The 17,885-nt window shown below is 38.8% G+C and overlaps 3 protein-coding genes across 4 annotated transcripts; all 3 read right to left on the bottom strand.

Annotated features, from left to right (window-relative positions):
• Positions 1–289: 289 nt before the first annotated feature.
• On the bottom strand, positions 290–2,263 carry LOC306879900 (forkhead box C1-B). 2 transcript variants are annotated; one of them, XM_079433134.1, is made up of 2 exons: positions 2,094–2,263; positions 290–1,999 (listed from the first exon to the last, which is right to left on the bottom strand). In XM_079433134.1, exon 2 carries the CDS (start codon positions 1,970–1,972, stop codon positions 671–673), a length of 1,302 nt encoding a protein of 433 aa, XP_079289260.1. In that variant the 5' UTR covers positions 1,973–1,999; positions 2,094–2,263; the 3' UTR covers positions 290–670. The 2 variants fall into 2 exon arrangements, with proteins under 2 accessions (XP_079289260.1, XP_079289261.1); XM_079433135.1 differs by having other exon boundaries at positions 2,076–2,245.
• A 6,142-nt stretch (positions 2,264–8,405) lies between these two features.
• LOC306880690 (forkhead box protein F2-like) lies at positions 8,406–11,123 on the bottom strand. The gene is made up of 2 exons (XM_079434404.1): positions 9,756–11,123; positions 8,406–8,892 (listed from the first exon to the last, which is right to left on the bottom strand). Exons 1-2 carry the CDS (start codon positions 10,687–10,689, stop codon positions 8,714–8,716), a joined length of 1,113 nt encoding a protein of 370 aa, XP_079290530.1. The 5' UTR covers positions 10,690–11,123; the 3' UTR covers positions 8,406–8,713.
• Positions 11,124–16,283: 5,160 nt separating this feature from the next.
• Positions 16,284–17,610, bottom strand: LOC306879904 (forkhead box protein Q1-like). The gene has a single exon (XM_079433139.1). It carries the CDS (start codon positions 17,604–17,606, stop codon positions 16,704–16,706), a length of 903 nt encoding a protein of 300 aa, XP_079289265.1. The 5' UTR covers positions 17,607–17,610; the 3' UTR covers positions 16,284–16,703.
• Between the last annotated feature and the right edge of the window lie 275 nt (positions 17,611–17,885).

Raw genomic sequence — 17,885 nt, 5'->3', positions numbered from 1 at the left:
TTAAAGACTACTTGCACGCGTAAAAAAGTGAAAAAATAATCATTTCCAGATGTTTTTAAACCTTTGACCCCCACCCCCACCCCCTGTTCAAGGAATGCCTTATTAAGAGCCCAATATGTTTCGGAGGAAAATAAGAAAATTGGCATATATTTGCTAGCCAGCTATGTTTGAACAACGTTTTAAAAATGATTCCTTGCTTTTTGTGGCTGCTAATCAATACAAGCTCTGACAGTCATTTAAGTAAATAATGGATTCAACAGGCATTACAAATCGATAAATCACTCGAGAGTTTAACTCCAACAAGACGACAATTTATTAAACAAATAGTAACTTTAGATATTTTCAAAAGGTATAAGAAAAAAACTGTAACTCAGTTGTACACTCGTTACCTTTCTATACTGAATTGATTATAAATATTTAAGACATTTTCTTGCAAAGTTGGTCCACCTGCTCTTGCATGAAATAAATTAACACATTTTCTTTTAGTCTATCTTGATGGACGAGCAGGGAGAGAATGTTTATGTGCAGCGGAATTATCCTACTTACCAACACAAACTCGCATATCAGCCCGAGTTCACTGACCTAAAAGCTTCCTTAAATTACAAACACATGGCAAATAATACAAATATATATATATATTAAACAATTTTGAAATTCATGAAACGTTTGGTCAGAACTTGCTGCAGTCGTATACAAAGGCTCCGGAAGCCCGGTAGAGTGGCTGACTGGACGGGAAAGCCATTTGACAGCTATTGCTTCCGGTCACCGGAGAGCTGTTCAGAGCTATCCGCTGCGTCTCGAACATCTCGCGCACCGCGTGAAAGTTCTGCTGCTGGCCGGGATAGCTCGCGCTCAGGTGCCCCAGCTCTCCGGACTGACTGAGGTACCAGGGCGCGAGTCGGTTCTGCTGCAAGTGCTGGCTCTCCTGGCTCGAGCTCTGGTGGGGGTGTGAGATTGAGGAGGCGCTTGTCGTGTTTGTGTATTCCGGTAAAGTGTCATCCCCGTGGCCGCGCTCCCCTGTGTACAGGCTCGTCGCTTGCATGTTGCAGTGGTAAGTGGCGGGCTGGCCGCAGGGTGGACTGTAATGGGCGGGCTGCGGGGACGGTGAGTAGGTCAGAGACACCGAGCCTGGCAGCGCGGCGCGAGAGGCCGGCAGCTCTGCCGCGTGCTGCGGGGAACCGCGAAGTCCGGTCATGATTGTATCCATACTAAAGGCCTGTTGTGTCGTTTGCGACTGAGGACTCCCGCTACACGCACTCCCACCGCTCCTTTCTGGACTCTCCGTTTTAGGCACGGTGCTGAGGGGTGGAGTGCTGTCATGCGGGGGCGTGCAGGCCCCGTTCTCGGTCTTTATATCCCGGAGCTTCACTGGCTGCTGCGCGTCTTGCTCGCACGCTTGTCCCTGGTTGTCTTTGCCCTGCTGGTCCCGCTCCTCTCGGTCCCTCAGCACATCCTTCTTCTTGAAGCGGCGCCTTCGTCGCAAGAAGCTGCCGTTTTCAAACATGTTATATGAGTCCGGGTCTAGAGTCCAGTAGCTGCCCTTACCTGGCTTCTTATCATCTCTTGGCACCTTGACAAAGCACTCGTTGAGCGACAAATTATGCCGTATGCTGTTCTGCCAACCTTGCTTATTGTCCCGGTAAAATGGAAAGCGCTCCATGATAAACTGGTAGATCCCATTCAGCGTGATCTTTTTGTCGGCTGAGTTCTGGATGGCCATAGTGATGAGCGCGATGTAGCTATACGGAGGTTTGACCATGTCCTTGGGCTGCTGCGCAGGGGCATACGGGCCATATGCGCGGGCCATGCCGCCGGGGTACTGCTCGTGCGCTGCGTGAGAGTACATGCTCATAGGCGCAGGCATACTGGTATATCCACCTCCGGCAGCGGCTCGATAAAAGCCTTGATCCCCGGTGATATAAGGCACTACGCCTAGAGGGCTTTGGCTAGACACGGGGTAGCGCGCCTGCATCGTACCCCTCTCTCCAACGCTCTCCTGCTGCGGACGAACAGAGATTAAGAAGGTTAAAATCTAGGCAGACGTCTTAATTCACTTCGAGAAGAAAATTCATTACAAAGTTCGTCACTTCCACCCTTTTCCTTCAGTGTCTTGTCTCAAAACTTTCATCCAAAGTTTCTTCCCAAGCGGATTTTCAGGTCTTCGCTGTGCAGGCAAACGAGAAGCAAATGTCTTACGTGGAGAAGGCAGTGAATAGGAAAAACCTGTGAACTTCCCGCATCCGTCACTTCACAGGGACTTTTTCGCCGAATTACCAATTCTGCCTTTTGGCTGAGCTCAGCGCTCCTCCCTTAACTCATCTCACGACCAATAAGCGCTCGAGAGCTGTTTGGAAAGACTGTACCCGAAGACCTTTTCCCTCTGAGTAAAGGCATAGTCTACCCTTGAGTTAAGGATAAAGAAGACGCAAACACACAGAAAGAGTAGAAATGTTGACAGAAAACGAGAAAATTCTCACATCCTCGGGCTGCTTAGACGTGAAATAAATAGAATCGATGACATCTGCTGCAGGGTGTAAAATGGCATGTTTTGAATAAAGTGTATGGCCAATATTAAAAACAGGAGGTTAAACAGATTTATAATATTTGTAAAGATGTTTCGTGTTACTGTTTTTACATAGTTGCAGCCGGCCCATCGAACAAGAATGGCTCCCTGTTTTCGTTCAAGTGTCAGGATTCATTGCAATCATTTGGCCCTAAGCGCTGGAGGGGTGAAGTAAAGCGGTGTTTGTTTTTCAGAAACTACTGTACTGCTTGGGAGAAAGGCAAAATCTGTGCTGGCCAAAAGGTGTCAATGAAGCAAAGTGTCCGTTTTAGTGCTGGACGAAAAGCCACCCAAATTGTGCTTTGCATCTATTCTTTGTTGGTGCGTGTCACTGCGTTTACACTTCAGTGCTGCTTTAATATTCTTTTAGTGTTATGAAAGACATGTTGTCTCTGAGTTAATAATAGCTTTAGGTTTCCGTTGAGAGGTCGCACCGCTTGTGACATTTTTCTTCATCATGACTATGAAAATGAAGGAAAAGCTACTATTGATAGAAAATTGGCATTTTGTTAGATAACGCAATATATTTGCTGATCAACTGTTTAACTTGCTTTTGGGTTGTAAAGTAGGCTATTTAATATTACATTTGTTTGTCATTTGCACATAAATATAAAACGGAGGAGAAAATGTAAAATAAGTAAAATTGTTATTTTCTTTGACAAAAAAGAGAAGGTAAATCAAATAAATTATAAAAAATAAATCAACCATTATGAAAAACTAAAACATCATTATCAATTCATTATTACCACTGACAACAATAACATCAATATAGAAATGAAACACCATGATAAATAACATGACATGTTTCATCAACAACAATTGTAATATAGGCTATAAAGAAGAAGCGGTTTTTATTAATTTGCATTTTATTTTATTTTATTTTTCTGTTGGGTGTTTGACTTTTTATGATAGACTGCGTTCATTGTAGTTAATTTACAAATAGGCTAACATCATATATCGCGGTATTGTTCTAGCAAATTAGATGAGAAGAAGATATGTCACAAAACATCATTCACGTAGCTTATTATGTTTAAAAAAAGACTAATCAAATAACTGCATTGACCAAGTGCTTTACTGCTAAAGGAATAAACGTACATGTAGGCAAATTCACTTTGGAAAACTGTTATTTGCCCAAATTATTATTCTTTAATTAAAATCCTTGTTCTTAATGCTATTATGTTACAATTTAAAATTGAATACAATGCCCTGGCTCATATTTTCACTTGGACGTATTCTTCTTTTTCTTGCTTTATTTATGGCCATTTAAACCCTGAGGAATTAGGCCGATTCAGCGCGGTGCAGTGAGGAGCACAAAGTGGAGCACAAAGCACCTGCTAAATCTGTGTTTCTGTGTTTGATTGCCCTCTTGTGGCCATTTTATTAAAGCACCAATTTTTGGTAATTCGTCTCCTAATAACAGCCATTCAGTTTAGCCTATAAATACTATATGGCTTGCCTTTTTATTTTAAACCAAAATCAAGATTTTAAGTTACAATGGATATTAATAAGGTAAAAGGATATAGGTCTATCTTAGAATCTGAAACTGTTTTTAACCATTTTAATCAGTTTTTATTTTTACCTTTACACCTGGTTCATGCAACTTTTTTTATACCGACATTAAATGTTGTTTTTCATATCAACGTCCCATATAGCCTACATAACTTGCAAATAAACATGTAAATTACATATTGTAATCAAAATGTATATATATAGCCTATATGTATGCCTACGGCTATTATTTAACTTTAATATACACAGATGATGTGTAGTCTATTGTGAATAATAATTTCTTGATCCATTAATAAGGACAGCAGTTTGCATAATGATGCCAAATGAAGCTCTCCATAAGAAATGAATCTCTGGTGTTCTTTTTGCGTTTGAAGAATCAGAATAGTAGCATGGGACGCTGTACTGGTGCACAGATGTCAGACTGCACGCGAACAGGCAAGACCACACACTAACTTCTTCAAACAATGCGGTTAACTATAGCGAATGGGTTAGGGATGCAATCAGCTAATGCACTAAAAGGAATGTTCCATCGCCAGCTGCATAGAAGTAGCATTATTCATGAGCATGAGGTGCATGAAGCTTCTTTGTAAAGTCTGCTTAACTTTGCCCAAATTTTAAACTAGAGTTTGAAGTCAGAGAGAACTTCCACGAAAGGTGCTGTAACAGAAAGGAAATGATGCCTGAATGTCATTGAAATATAACTGCCCTGAGATTATGACAGTCGAATTATGTGTTCAGCCAATCAGAAATCCTCTAATGTGTTTGTTGTCTGTCAATCATTTTGCGCGTTCACTGTCACAGGGGCTGTCCATATATGGGAAGCCGGAAGCTACGACAGGACCATGAAAAAAAAAGAGTGAACTGTAAAGCTTTTCATCGCTGCAAGGAGATGCTGAGAAAGTGCCTAAAGAGCTTGTTTTGCTTTTTCTTGACAGGTAAAGATACCATGATTGAAAAATGGGTTGTGTTTCATTTGTTGGCAAAGTTTGGCGGCAGTTCTGGAACGGCGAACATCCCACCTTTAATAGATTGTAGCACTTTAATACTGTGTGAGGTATTACAGTTTCTTCATTTGCTTGGGATTGTGATACATACTAGAGTTTATTGTTGAGCGATGACATCTTTGTTTGCCAGAGTTTTGAAATTGTAATCAGCAGAGTTAGAGATTATCAGTAATAATAACTTCATGTATAGGCTAGATTTTGTTTCATTCACACTATCCCAAAACTATCAAGCCTTGATATTGTGACCCACTAATGAAAAGTTTATTGCTGAGTCATGACAACTGTGTTTGCAAGCCTTTAAAGATAGTAATCAGACATGAAATATTCATATAAATAATTATATTATTTACATAGTAAAAAAAAAAACACGATTTCAGCTTTGGCCGCTAGGGAGAACCCGTGTACCACTTTTATTAGTGAAGGCAAGCTAAGTATAAAAATCACACACACACTGAATAAAAGGGAAAGGGGTTTCTTTGCTCTCACTATTACTTTAGCACAATTATGACATTTTTAAATTGAAAATGTATAGATATCATTATTACAACGCCGATTTCTTAGTCTTATTACATATTTGGCTTGCATTAACTGTTTTAACAACTGGTTATGGTAATAAATACATTGCTGGTTTACCATAATTTTAGTTTGTTTCTGCTCACCACCACAATACAAGATGATGTCTTGTATGAGGTCAATGAACAAAATATGCAATCCTAGAGCTAAAACACATGCCCTGACTCATCTCTTTAATGAAAGTCATTCTGCTCTTGAATCAACTTTTTTAGTTGCTCCAGTGAGAGAGAGATCCCAGATTATTGTTTCTTTTCATCAACATTTTATCTTCTAATTTTGATGTAATTGTTTATAATTTTGGAAATGCAAATCAGCAGCTAGAAATGCACTGGCACAGCAAGAAAAAAATGAAAATTGATTCCTTAGATTTAAGTTTTGCTTGTACTGTAACAGTGCAAGACTGGAAGGCATCATTTACAACAGGGCTGTCCATACTCGGTCCTTTAGGGCCGGTGTCCTGCAGAGTTTAGCTCCAACCCTAATTAAACACACCTGAAGCAGCTAATCAAGCTCTTAGGCATACTAGAAACTTCTATGCAGGTGTGTTGAGGCAAGTTGGAGCTAAACTCTGCAGGACACCGGCCCTCCAGGACCGAGTTTGGACAGCCCTGATTTACAAGGACAGTGAACTCTATACAGAAACACATCTGGTGCACAGTTTTCATGACATGTAGGAAAAAGAGCATGGAACTCTGCAAGAAAAAAAAAAAGAATTCAGCAACCATTTGTTTTATTTTTTTTTTTATTTTTCCATTTGACATTCTGGTTGTTCAGAGTGCCACCTGAGTGTGCTGTCTCTGTCAATATCCTTTAGCCATTTTTTCAGTTCAGATAAGGTCAAAAAGGATGTTGCATCAGTGCATTTCTTTTTCAGTGAGTGACCACTGATGTTTGACACCTGGAGTCTAGATCCCATCCCATTTTTTTTTAATATACTAATTATTAATATACAATAATGATTTTATTTTGTAAAGTCAACGTCTCGTTTGCTGAAATAAGATGCATGTTCTTCTTATTTTTCTGTATTGGGCACCATGCAGCTGTCATCCCCAGATACTTATTCCAAGATTTAAAATCGTGATTGGAGAATATGAGAACCTCTTTCCTTTATTGCCCTATAGTTTACGAACTGTGTTTATATGGTCATTTCCAGGTCTATATAAATACCTCCAATATGCTTTAATAAAAAGGCTTTGTGTTTTTTGGAAGATAAGTGTAGCATTTTGAAGACGGGTGCGATTGATGTCGATGAATGTAGCTGTGAGTATAATCCGTGTTTATTAGTAGCTATAAATGTCTCATTGTAATCCTTTCCAAATATTCTCTCAGGTATGCCGTTTTGTTTATAAAATAAGAAGGAAAACTGGCAACCATCGAGTCTATTTCACAGGCGTCGCGTGAAGGTACATTGTCACCAATAGATGGCGGTAGATGACCGTCTAAAAGCTCCACTGTCTGCGCCACAAACAATAGCACGAATAATTTTGTGTAATGAGCTCAATTTTTTTTCTTCCTTTTTCCACATGTGTCCTTTTACTTTTTAAGATCAAGAAAAAAAACTTTTTTTCGGTTTTATCTTTCGTTACCCTTTCGTACGGGTCAAATTCCCAAGGGCACTGATGGATAGGCTATTAGCTTAAATGAAGTTAGAAGTATAAAATATGTTTGAAGCGTTGCGACTGGACTAAACTCATTTAAAAGTTATTTAAGAGTTATTACAATGTGACCAAAGATCCTAAAGTATTCAAATAACATAAACCCTGTAATTTATCATGTTGGCAAACTGGCGATTAATTTAAAAAATGTTGGGTAGATTAAGCTAAATTTAAATTATGTTTAATAATCATTTGCATCATTTCATTTTTTTCTTTATTTTAAATTTTTAGAGTATAGGAGAAAACAATTTACTTTATTGTCCACAACGTTGCTGTATTTCATTTGATATTTTTCCTGACGCATTATCTTTTGCCTAACTTAAAGAAATATGAATAATAAACAAGGAAGACCGGGGCTAGTTGTAACCATTGTAACCATTTTACTCCAGTAAATAGGCTATTTCACAGGGCAATGTATTTATTATTATTATTTTAAATGTCAAATTTCTGTAAAGGCATAACGTTACGGCAACAAATTGTATGGCATGTTGTAACTATGAAACCTGCCATTAAAAAGGATTGGGTTATGTTTTTTATCAAATTATGAAACACGAAACAATTAATGAAACTGCAAAAATAGGCCTGAAAATTTTCATTAAAATAATAATAATAATAGTAATGTGATTACAACTTACTAAAAACAACTAGCCGCAACCTGAATATTGAAACCTCGGTTAAAAATAGGCTATACTTCATAATAAAACTGACTTATTATATATTGTTCGCTTGTTTGCAAAAACGCTATTACAAAAATATGTTTAAAAAACTTGTTTTATAAAGTTTTAACGGCAGAATTTACAACAATTATTCTGATGTTGGAGGGTTTTAAACGATAGGTGTTTGTAATCAACATAAAAAAAAACACTGATAGATAGATAGACAGACAGACAGATAGACAGATAGATAGACAGACAGACAGATAGATAGACAGACAGACAGACAGATAGACATAGACAGACAGACAGACAGACAGACAGATAGATAGATAGATAGATAGATAGATAGATAGATAGATAGATAGATAGATAGATAGATAGATAGATAGATAGATAGATAGCGATAGGGTCTTGGCCTATCGGTCAGGCAAAAACACACTACTTTCCTTTGAAATGTTTTATTGCTAACATCACATCGTACTGTACAGATTAAGTGAAATATACGTATATGTGCTTAATTCAAACTCTATTAAAATGTAACCACAAGACATAAAGTGGCAAGTCCACGACTTCATGAGTTTAACTGATTTATATGCGCTCGGGGCGGTGAGGTCAAGTCATGTCATCAGGGGCTTTTTCGCTGGTTTTCAAAAATACATTTCCAAGCATCTTGTGAGTGCACAATTATTAATCCTTCATTAATTGTCTTTACCTCACAGCTATCCAAGTGCTTATCTTTGTGCAACAAGCGGACTACATCACGCAAGGTTTGACGTCTTGATGCATACTCTGATGGTGGTGATGGTGATGATGATGGTGATGATAATATCCACCAGCAGACGGATGGAAAGAGGTAATTCCGTTCAGATTCAACATGAAGTCCTTCCGTTCTCCGACTGGGGAAGAATGTGTCGGATAGCGCGATATACCCACTGAGGACAGATATATACACAGTGAGATAAATATACACATCATGAACATTGCTTAAAATTATATTGCTGTTTTTGTTTTGTTTTTTATTTATTTATAAGCTCAATACATAGGCTATACAATTTTTACCCCCGTATACAAGCTTTTACCCGTGTATTTGACAGTAGCCTAAAATATCCCTGTCACTTCCTTTAAATGTGTAGGCCAAAATATTGTGTAACAAAACATTTATTTTACAATTTTTTTAAGTATCCAAATAGTTTTTCAGTAAAATGTATGTTTTTCTATTGTACTATTTTTAAATTGCCTTACTGCATGAGCTTCACACATTTTGTATTTATTATATTTGATACGCTTAGATGAAAGTGGAATGACTCTTAACCCCTCTGATAATAATAATAATTCTTATTATTGTTATTTTTATTGTTATTAGTATAATACCATATTATAAATGCATTTTTCTGTTTTGTACCCGAACTGTTTGAACAAAACAAAAAAACTATAGGCCTAAATAAATCTTTCAATTGCAAAAGATATCAACGCTTTTGAGTCATGCTCACAAAGTTGCTATGAATTTAACAGCTATCAGTTCTAAACATTTTGTATAGTTCATAGTCATTTTAAGCCTAACATGTTGAAATTTTGACATTCTGAGAGCTTTCTTTTTTATCATGCTTTGGAATTTCAAATTAGTTTTTTTAGATTTTTAGATAAGATTAGATTTTTGTTATAAAATAATGTAGCCTAGTTTAGATAGGCCTAGATTTTACAGCGTAATAGCTATAAAACACGTGAATTTCAAAGTAAATATAATGTCCTCTAAATGTTTCAGAGATTAGATGTAGGCTATGTTATTTGCTTTTACCTGACATGTCTGTGTTGTCTCTCGCACTTGGCTGTATGTAACCCTGTTCCAGGGAGTAGGTGAATATGCCGGGGTGCTGCCCCGTGGACGACGAATTGCTCGAGACTGTAGTCGGCTGTTTTAGGTATGGAGAACTTGAAGAAGAAGCCCATAGTGCTGTTCCCTCTGAATACGGCGAGTGACCCTCAAGCGCGCCCGCTGGGCTAGTGTTGCTCTCCGCGCCATAGTCTCCGTTCCCAGGCACTGGACAGCTAGCCATATAACCATGTCTCGAGCTGGGGGACATGTGACCATGGTGCCCGCTGTTTAATGACTCATAACCATTACCAGACAGGTCCAGGTTATAGCCAGTGCCATGGCACGCAAGTGCGCCGGTGGGAGGTTGGTAATCGAAGCTCTGGGGTAAAATGGCGGAACCGAACCCTAGGCCGTTCATCATTCTGTACATGGGTTTCATGGCCTGACATTTTCTCCTAAATCCTCGTGGTCTTCGCCGAAATGACCCTTCCTCGAACATAAATTCGCTGGTGGGGTCTATGGTCCAGTAATGTCCTTTCCCCGGCCGCCCAAGACCTTTTGGTAGTTTAATGAAGCACTCATTCAGAGACAAGTTGTGCCGAACAGAGTTTTTCCAGCCCTGATATGAGCCTCGGAAAAAAGGGAAGCGTGTTTGTAAGAACTGGTAAATCTCACTCAGTGTGAGGCGCTTTGTCGGTGCGCTCTGGATTGCCATCACAATGAGTGCAATGTAAGAGTAGGGCGGTTTCTCCGGGCGTCGCAGTCCCGAGTTAGTCTTTTTAGTCTTGGACACTGCGCCATGGTCCTCCATGCTACCTGTCGCGTTCATCAGTCCTGGATGCAGCGCGCTGGACGCTGGACTGGTGCTCATCGGGGGCGTCGAGCGCAGTGGTCCTTGGGAGCTCTCAGTCGTCATCTGTCCCGTGCTGACGTACGTTCGTTGACGTTGACAGAAGAAAAAGCATAAGCAAAGCCCCAAAGATTGAGATATTCGGTAACCAACAACGAGGTTCAAGAAAACACAAGTTCCGAGAACAAACGCCACGCTTATGCTAATTTAACAAGGCATCCTATGTAGACTTAACGGTCTTCTTTTTCTGGCTTTAACGTTGTAATCAAAATCCTGTTTTTGGTTAGGGAAAATATCCAAGTAACGTGCGTAATCGTGGTCCTTATTAACGTTTTGAAACGGTTCTTTTTCTTCCACGAGCTCCGTTCTGATCCTGGCGGCTGTAGTCCGTTTTTGAGGAAGAAATGGAAAGACTGAGTCCGTGCAGCGCCTCAACTAAACAAAACTCGACAGCCAATCACTCAATAACTCTCCCCGGCTTTCTCTCCTCTAATTGCTCCTCCTTCCCCGCCTCACCCACCCCCTCAAACCCCTAGACCCCTACAAACTAAACTCTTTCTCTCTCTCTAGAGCCTCACGCACTGTCCACCAAAATCAACTGACCCTCAATCTATCGCTATGCGACCACAAACATCGCGTCTCTCATCATAATCATCATCTTTCTGCCTTAAGCTTGCTTATCCTTTTGGCTTGTTTATAAAATATGCTTTGGCCATTTCGCCTCAATGAGTCAGTCAGAGTTGCACGCTTTATGAGAATAAAGAAGGGTAGAATAGAATTATTATTAAAATTCTTTATTTTTTTAAATAAAGATTGGCTCAGTTTATGGAGTGATCTGAGGGTTAATCCTAGTGTTTACTTTGTGAAATTCGCATTTGCAACTCGAATTCTGATTGGATGGGTTCATCTAATGGACTTGGAGGCCTGTCAATTCGAACAAGAACTCAAAGAGCGTGAGAGGCCTTAATAAAGCCAGCAGGACTAAAATAAATAAACCATACCATCAAATGAGGGAGACAGTGATCAGCGAGAGACAGACATGGACAAGGGAGGGAGAGAGGAATGACTTTGGCTCGAGTGGAAGCAGGCTGTCTCTGTCGAGAGGTCTGGATACCACACACAGCGCTCCAGGATCAGCTTACAGGCCCGGGGCTACAGCACATCCCTTGAGTCCGGCGTTCATTAACAAAAGAAAAAGCCAATTAGCCATTTGGACGTCGACAGCTTCCGCAGCAAAGAAGGGTCACAGCAGTCTTAGACCAGTATAGCCTAAATATGAATTAATTTATATAAACTTAAACACGTCTAATGCATATTTCCTTACATTGGTTTGGCTACTACAAAGATTAAGGTAGGCCGCCTACTTTTTAAAACATATTTGTTATTCGGAAAATTCGTCTGTTATTGCTTTTGTTTTAAATGTTAAAGTTAAAAGCAACATTTATTTTAAAACAGACGAAGGAAAATTAAACTGCTTAAAGATTTTAATGTTTTTAAATAATTATCTTCTGCTCACCAAGTCTGCATATTTTTATCCAAAATACAGCAAAAGCAGTAATATTGTGAAATATTTTTTGTATTTAAAATAACTGCTTTTTATTTGAATATATTTTCAAATGTAATTCATTCCTGTGATGACAATGCTACATTTTCAGCATCATTACCCCAGTCTTCAGTGTCATGTGATCTTTCAGAAATCATTCTAATATGCTGATTTGCTGTTCAAGAAACATTTTATAAATTATTATTATCAGTATTTAAAACAGTTGAGTATATATTTATTCAGGATTCTTTGAAAGAAGCAAAGATCAGCATTTATCTGAAATAAAAAAACTTTTTATAACATTATACACCATTCAAAAGCTTGGAGTCAGTATAATGAAATCATTATATATGCATTATTAAATTATGAAATTATAGAAATTCATACTTTTTAGTTAGCAAGGATGCATTCAATTGATCAAAAGTGCATGATGACATTTATAATGTTACGATGCATTCCTATTTCATATAAACGCTGTTCTTCTGAACTGTCTATTCATCAAAGAAACCTAAAAGCTGTTTTCAACAATAATAATAATAATAAATGTTTTTTTTGTTGTTGTTTTTTTTAGCAGCAAATCAGAATATTAGAATGATTTCTGAAGGATCGTGTGACTAGAGTAATGATGAGTTTTGAAATCACAGGAATAAATTACATTTTAAAATATATTCAAATAGAAAGCAATTATTTTAAATATTATTTTATTATTATTTCGCAATATTACTGCTTTTGCAGTATTTTGGATCAAATAAATGCAGGCTTGGTGAGCAGAAGAGAATTCATTAAAAATCTTCCTGTCAAAAAACTTTTGACTGGTAGTGTATGGTGGTCTGTCTACTGTTCTGGCAAAAAAAAAAAAACAAAAAAAAAAACTTTTTTTGTAGCCTATAGACTAGTTATTTTACTGACTTTGTGCATTGAAGTCGATCAGCAGAATATTTTTAATCGAATTGTGATCCAGCTCTGCATTTGTTTATTATGCATTGTTTAATGATTCATTTTATTTGTTTACGGTTTATTATATTATTATTTATGGTGTTGTAAATAGCATTATATTTATAGACAACAAATACAGCATTATGGCTCCTGGCTTTTGTTCATAAATGGCACGGGATATGTTGTCTCTCGCGCTCTCCTTTTTCCCCTCCCTTTTTAATCACCCAACTCTTTTAAGTGTTCTTTTGAACAAAGCGAATCAACAATCCCCTAGTTTTAGCTTACCGTGAGGATGTGGATAAAAACATGTTCCCGCGCTATCTAAGCAGTATTTTGCCGGGTTTCCCCCGCCCGCTGAGCGCCTGACCCCCGCCGAGTCCCGGATACCCGCGGCTGCTCTAGAGGAAAACGAGCTCTGCAAGAGACTTTGAACACAGGCCATCGCTATGAGTGTATATGCGTAAGAAAGCATCGCGGTCCCCTGCGCACATACACGCACTGATCTATTTTCATTACAGACCTAATTGAGGCACTGTAAACAAGAATTATGACTTATTCATTGTCAAACTATGCGCACCAAAGGCTCCAGTCAACCCTTGATCCGAGACCATTTTATGCCTGATATGAAGTAGCCTATAGGCTATCAGAAAAATGCAAGTATCCCATTTAAAGAAAGTAGACTTACACCTGACACACAGCCACAATATAGCCTGCAGAATTTTTTTAGGGTAAAGTGTACTTTAAATTATTAATGAAAGAGGGCGCTACCAAATGAAAAGATTTTGAAATATAGGGCAGTGATCATATTAATTGACTAATTATTAAAGATTAGCAGTGAAAAATGATGCATGATAATTTATCCGTTGATGTTTTATTTTAATATTGTATCACACTTGCGCCTTCAGTTCTAATGCTCTGTTAAAGAATGGTAGGCTTAGGCCTATTATTTAACCCATTAGCTTTACACACTGAAATATTCAACCCACGAGATTTGTAAAATCAATTTATTTGATGCTTGCTGTTTTTTTGTTGTTGTTTGTTTGTTTGTTTGGTGCAAGTTAAATCGATGTAACCTAAACAAAATCATTATGAACAAATCATTGAAAGCATTTTTTTGTGCGGTAATTTGGTTTCGATGTCAGTGTTTGCACTGGAATGAGTGACACCGGAAGGAATGTATTTTACTTGTTATAAATAGGCTATATTGTAATGTATTTTGTATATTTCGTTTCGTATATTGTCATGTCTAATTAATTTGGTTTAAACAAGCTCTTTTTGTCTTGAATTTATCTCTGTAGGTAACCCCTCCATTGGTCTATATGTTTATTTAACGTGGTTTCCAAATAAGCCTATTTATTGCCTACGAATGAGCGTTTATTTGCAGCTGAAGTGATCATGATAGACTTGAATTCTCAGCTAACGGGTTTTACAGACAGGTGTGTCATTCCGCGCGTTCACCTGCAGGTTGCAGCATCGCACTTGAATGGTAAGCATTTCAAAAAGTAAGCATTTAAAAGATGACAGTCAGACAATGCATTACTGTTTATACATGCCAAAACGACAAAAAGTACATAAACTTGTGAGCTTTCCTTAACTTTTTAATGTTATAGTGCAATAAAGTGCGACCATCCTCGACCGCTTTGAATTCTCTACATTTTTATCAGTTTTTATTTATGCCGATTTGCTTTGGAGCTTTATACAACATAACATTCCCTTCATTCGTTAATTAGCTAATTGGGCCTAATTAAATAAATAATGAATTCGTTGATTTATTCATTCATTCACTGGGAAGTAGCTTACATAAAAAGTTATATAAGTGAAGCGACACAAGTCCACGGAGAGTTGGTTTGCTCTTAATCAGGCCCGTTCTCTGACCTGAAAATTACAGGGCTGTCAACCCAAAGAGATGCGTGACTAAAGACTCAAATCGAAAAGGAAACGATGGCCCTGCTTCAGTACCGCGGACAGCGCAAAATATTTTCATGTTTGAGGCAAGCAAAATAAAGAAAGAAAAATAATGTCGTGATAAAAATACCCACAATTTACAAAATAAAATGTGCTTTAATAAGAAATGTAAAAACGGTTCAGATTTCGTAATATATCGTTTAGTGGTTCATGTTTTGCTGTCCAAGTGGTTGTCCTTTTGTCGTGGACTTCAGGTGTGAGATTGCTGGAGTTTAACCGAACATGGCTATGCGCTTTTCTATTTGTGTGATTTCAAACGGAAGTTAATTCGTCTGCAAACGCTGAAGATAGGCCTATGCCTACCCGACCAGTTGTAATAAGCCAAGGTATAACTATATTCAATTTATAGCCTAAATTAAAATAATAATAATAATAATAAATCACTGCCTATAGCGATATTATAGATATTAATTTATGATATTAATTAAGGGATATTACTTACTGATAAACATAACGTAACGTATATAAACTATTGGCCTATAGCTTAAAATGAAATGAAATATAGAAATATTTCTGGATAAACTGGACACTTTTTTTTCTTTTATGAACTTGAATGCTTTATTAGACTGAGTTGACTTGTTTGCCAAGAAGTGTCTTTTCCATTAATTCCAACTTTGACAACATTCGACTTTTATTTGGCGCGTGCATGCGTGGCTGCAGCTTCAGTGACTCATGCTTGAAGGCATATGTGTTGAATTTTCTGCAATCATTTGAAAAGAAGCTGTTTTGGAATCATGAGTTTCCTGAAACGTGGTCTGTTGGTCAGTGAACAGACCTTGTATTTTCACTTTATGAGGAAGTTTTGTATACTTCTCTTTATGGGAAATTTAAAGAGTGTGCGAATTATACAAGGGGTCAATTACTAATTTGTATAGGGCTTCTATCTCCAAGACATTTTTGTCATAATGTGAATCAGTAAATAATTTCTATGTATGTAGCCTACGTCATAAAGTGATGCCTAATGATAATAATTGTTTTGTCTGGTCTGATACTTCGCTTTTATATTTGTCGTGCTTATGTATTTTGTCCCTGTTTAATGCTTAGAAATTGTACATCCGTCGAAATTTTCATTTTCAGTGTTTTGCGTTGCTGTCTTTGCCTTTGGTAGCACGGATTTCAGAAAGATTCAAAATCAGAATCATTAAAGAAAAACATGATCTCGTGACCTAATAAGTGACACTCAAAGTAAGAATAAGAATGAAATGTTATTCTCCGTCATATTTTCTTTTATTAACGAAAGTACAACTGCATATGTTGTCCAACTGAGCACAGCTCTAAATAAAGCATCATATTTACACAGACATAAAACACGGTACAAGTGTAACCCAACACAATATTTCAAAGAAGTAGACTACATTTAAATACATATTCTGTCCATAATTACTGGCATGGTTATGCCATCGTTTATAAGAAATGAAAATGGAATCAGTAAACACTGCACTGGCGCGACATTGATTCATCTAAGAAGACATCTAAACAGCAGACGTGCAGCACTGCAGTAAGTATTGTGCATGGACTTAAATCACGAAAACACACCATTTAACAGAGGAAAGTGCACGTGACTGGTGTGTCAAACACCAAAGAAATTGCGTTTAAGCGTGCGAATGTCTGCAAATTGGCTTGTTCACTTGTCCTTTCATGACAGCAGAGAGTCTATTCTGAAGGGGTGATATCCAGTCTCTTGTACAGTAGTGTGAGAGTGTGCCAAACCCGGAAGGGAATTCGGTATGTCCGGCATTCCACTGATGTTAGCAATGTCTGCCGTATTACACCTGTAGATCGGAAAGGCTCTCGACACCTCAGGACTGACCTGGAATCCGGTCTGCGGCGGATAGCCCATGACGACTGGCAGAAAGTGCGGAGCCGCTGACAACATTAGCCTGGTACCAAAACACGTGTCCTCTGTGCTTTGCTCCCTCCGCGTAAACGGTTTACTGAGGATGCTGTCTATGGCGAAGGAACTGGAGAACTTCGAGGACTCGTCGCGCGCTGGGAGCCGGCTGTCATCCACAGGCGCGCGCTCTTGGGATTCCGAAGTGCTCTTCTTACTGATGCGCTTCCTCCTCCGGCGGAAAACGCCGTCTGCGAAAGTGTATTCACTGTGTGGGTTCAACATCCAGTAGTTGTCTTTTCCCCACGGACGCGAGGGGTCTCGCAGCACTTTTAAAAAGCAGTCGTTTAATGACAAGTTATGCCGTACGGAGTTGCGCCACCCCGTGTAGCTGCCCCGAAAGAACGGGAATTTTTTCATTAAGTACTCGTTTATTTCAGCAAGTGTGAGGCGGCCGGTGTTGGAATCGCGTATGGCCATAGCAATGAGCGCGATGTAGGAGTATGGTGGTTTGGGTTTACGCGTATATGGTTTCGCCTTCCCGTCCGAAACGGGGGCACTTGGTCCTGGGCTGTTGGCTGAACAGTCTCCATCCGAGCCCAATTCCTCCTCCGTGGAGAGCGGTGAAGCCACGTTCACATCCATGTCACTGCACAAGTCCAGCGGCTTGTCCACAAGGCGACTCGCAGAGAAAACCTCCAACTTCATTGTAAGGCGCCCCTGTCACTTTATAGTACTGAGTAGCTCTTCTATTAAAGAGTATTTGTTTTGAGCAACACTTTCGGGAGTGCTAAGTCTTAGTTAATGTCAAAGTCTATTAAAGAAACAAGAGTTATCACTTCCTATCGGTTAAAAAGTCCTCATGGGAGAACGGACTGCACCGGCTGGAGTTAATATAATCGCTCGGCAGGGACGGCCCACGAGGGCGGGGCTTAGAGTCTAGACCTATCAATCACAAGCGCATTCACGCGAGTTAAGGTTTAGAGA

This window comes from Barbus barbus, assembly GCF_936440315.1.
Source record: "Barbus barbus genome assembly, chromosome: 14".
Lineage (NCBI taxonomy): Eukaryota > Metazoa > Chordata > Actinopteri > Cypriniformes > Cyprinidae > Barbus > Barbus barbus.
This window is presented reverse-complemented; position numbering and strand designations above follow the sequence as displayed.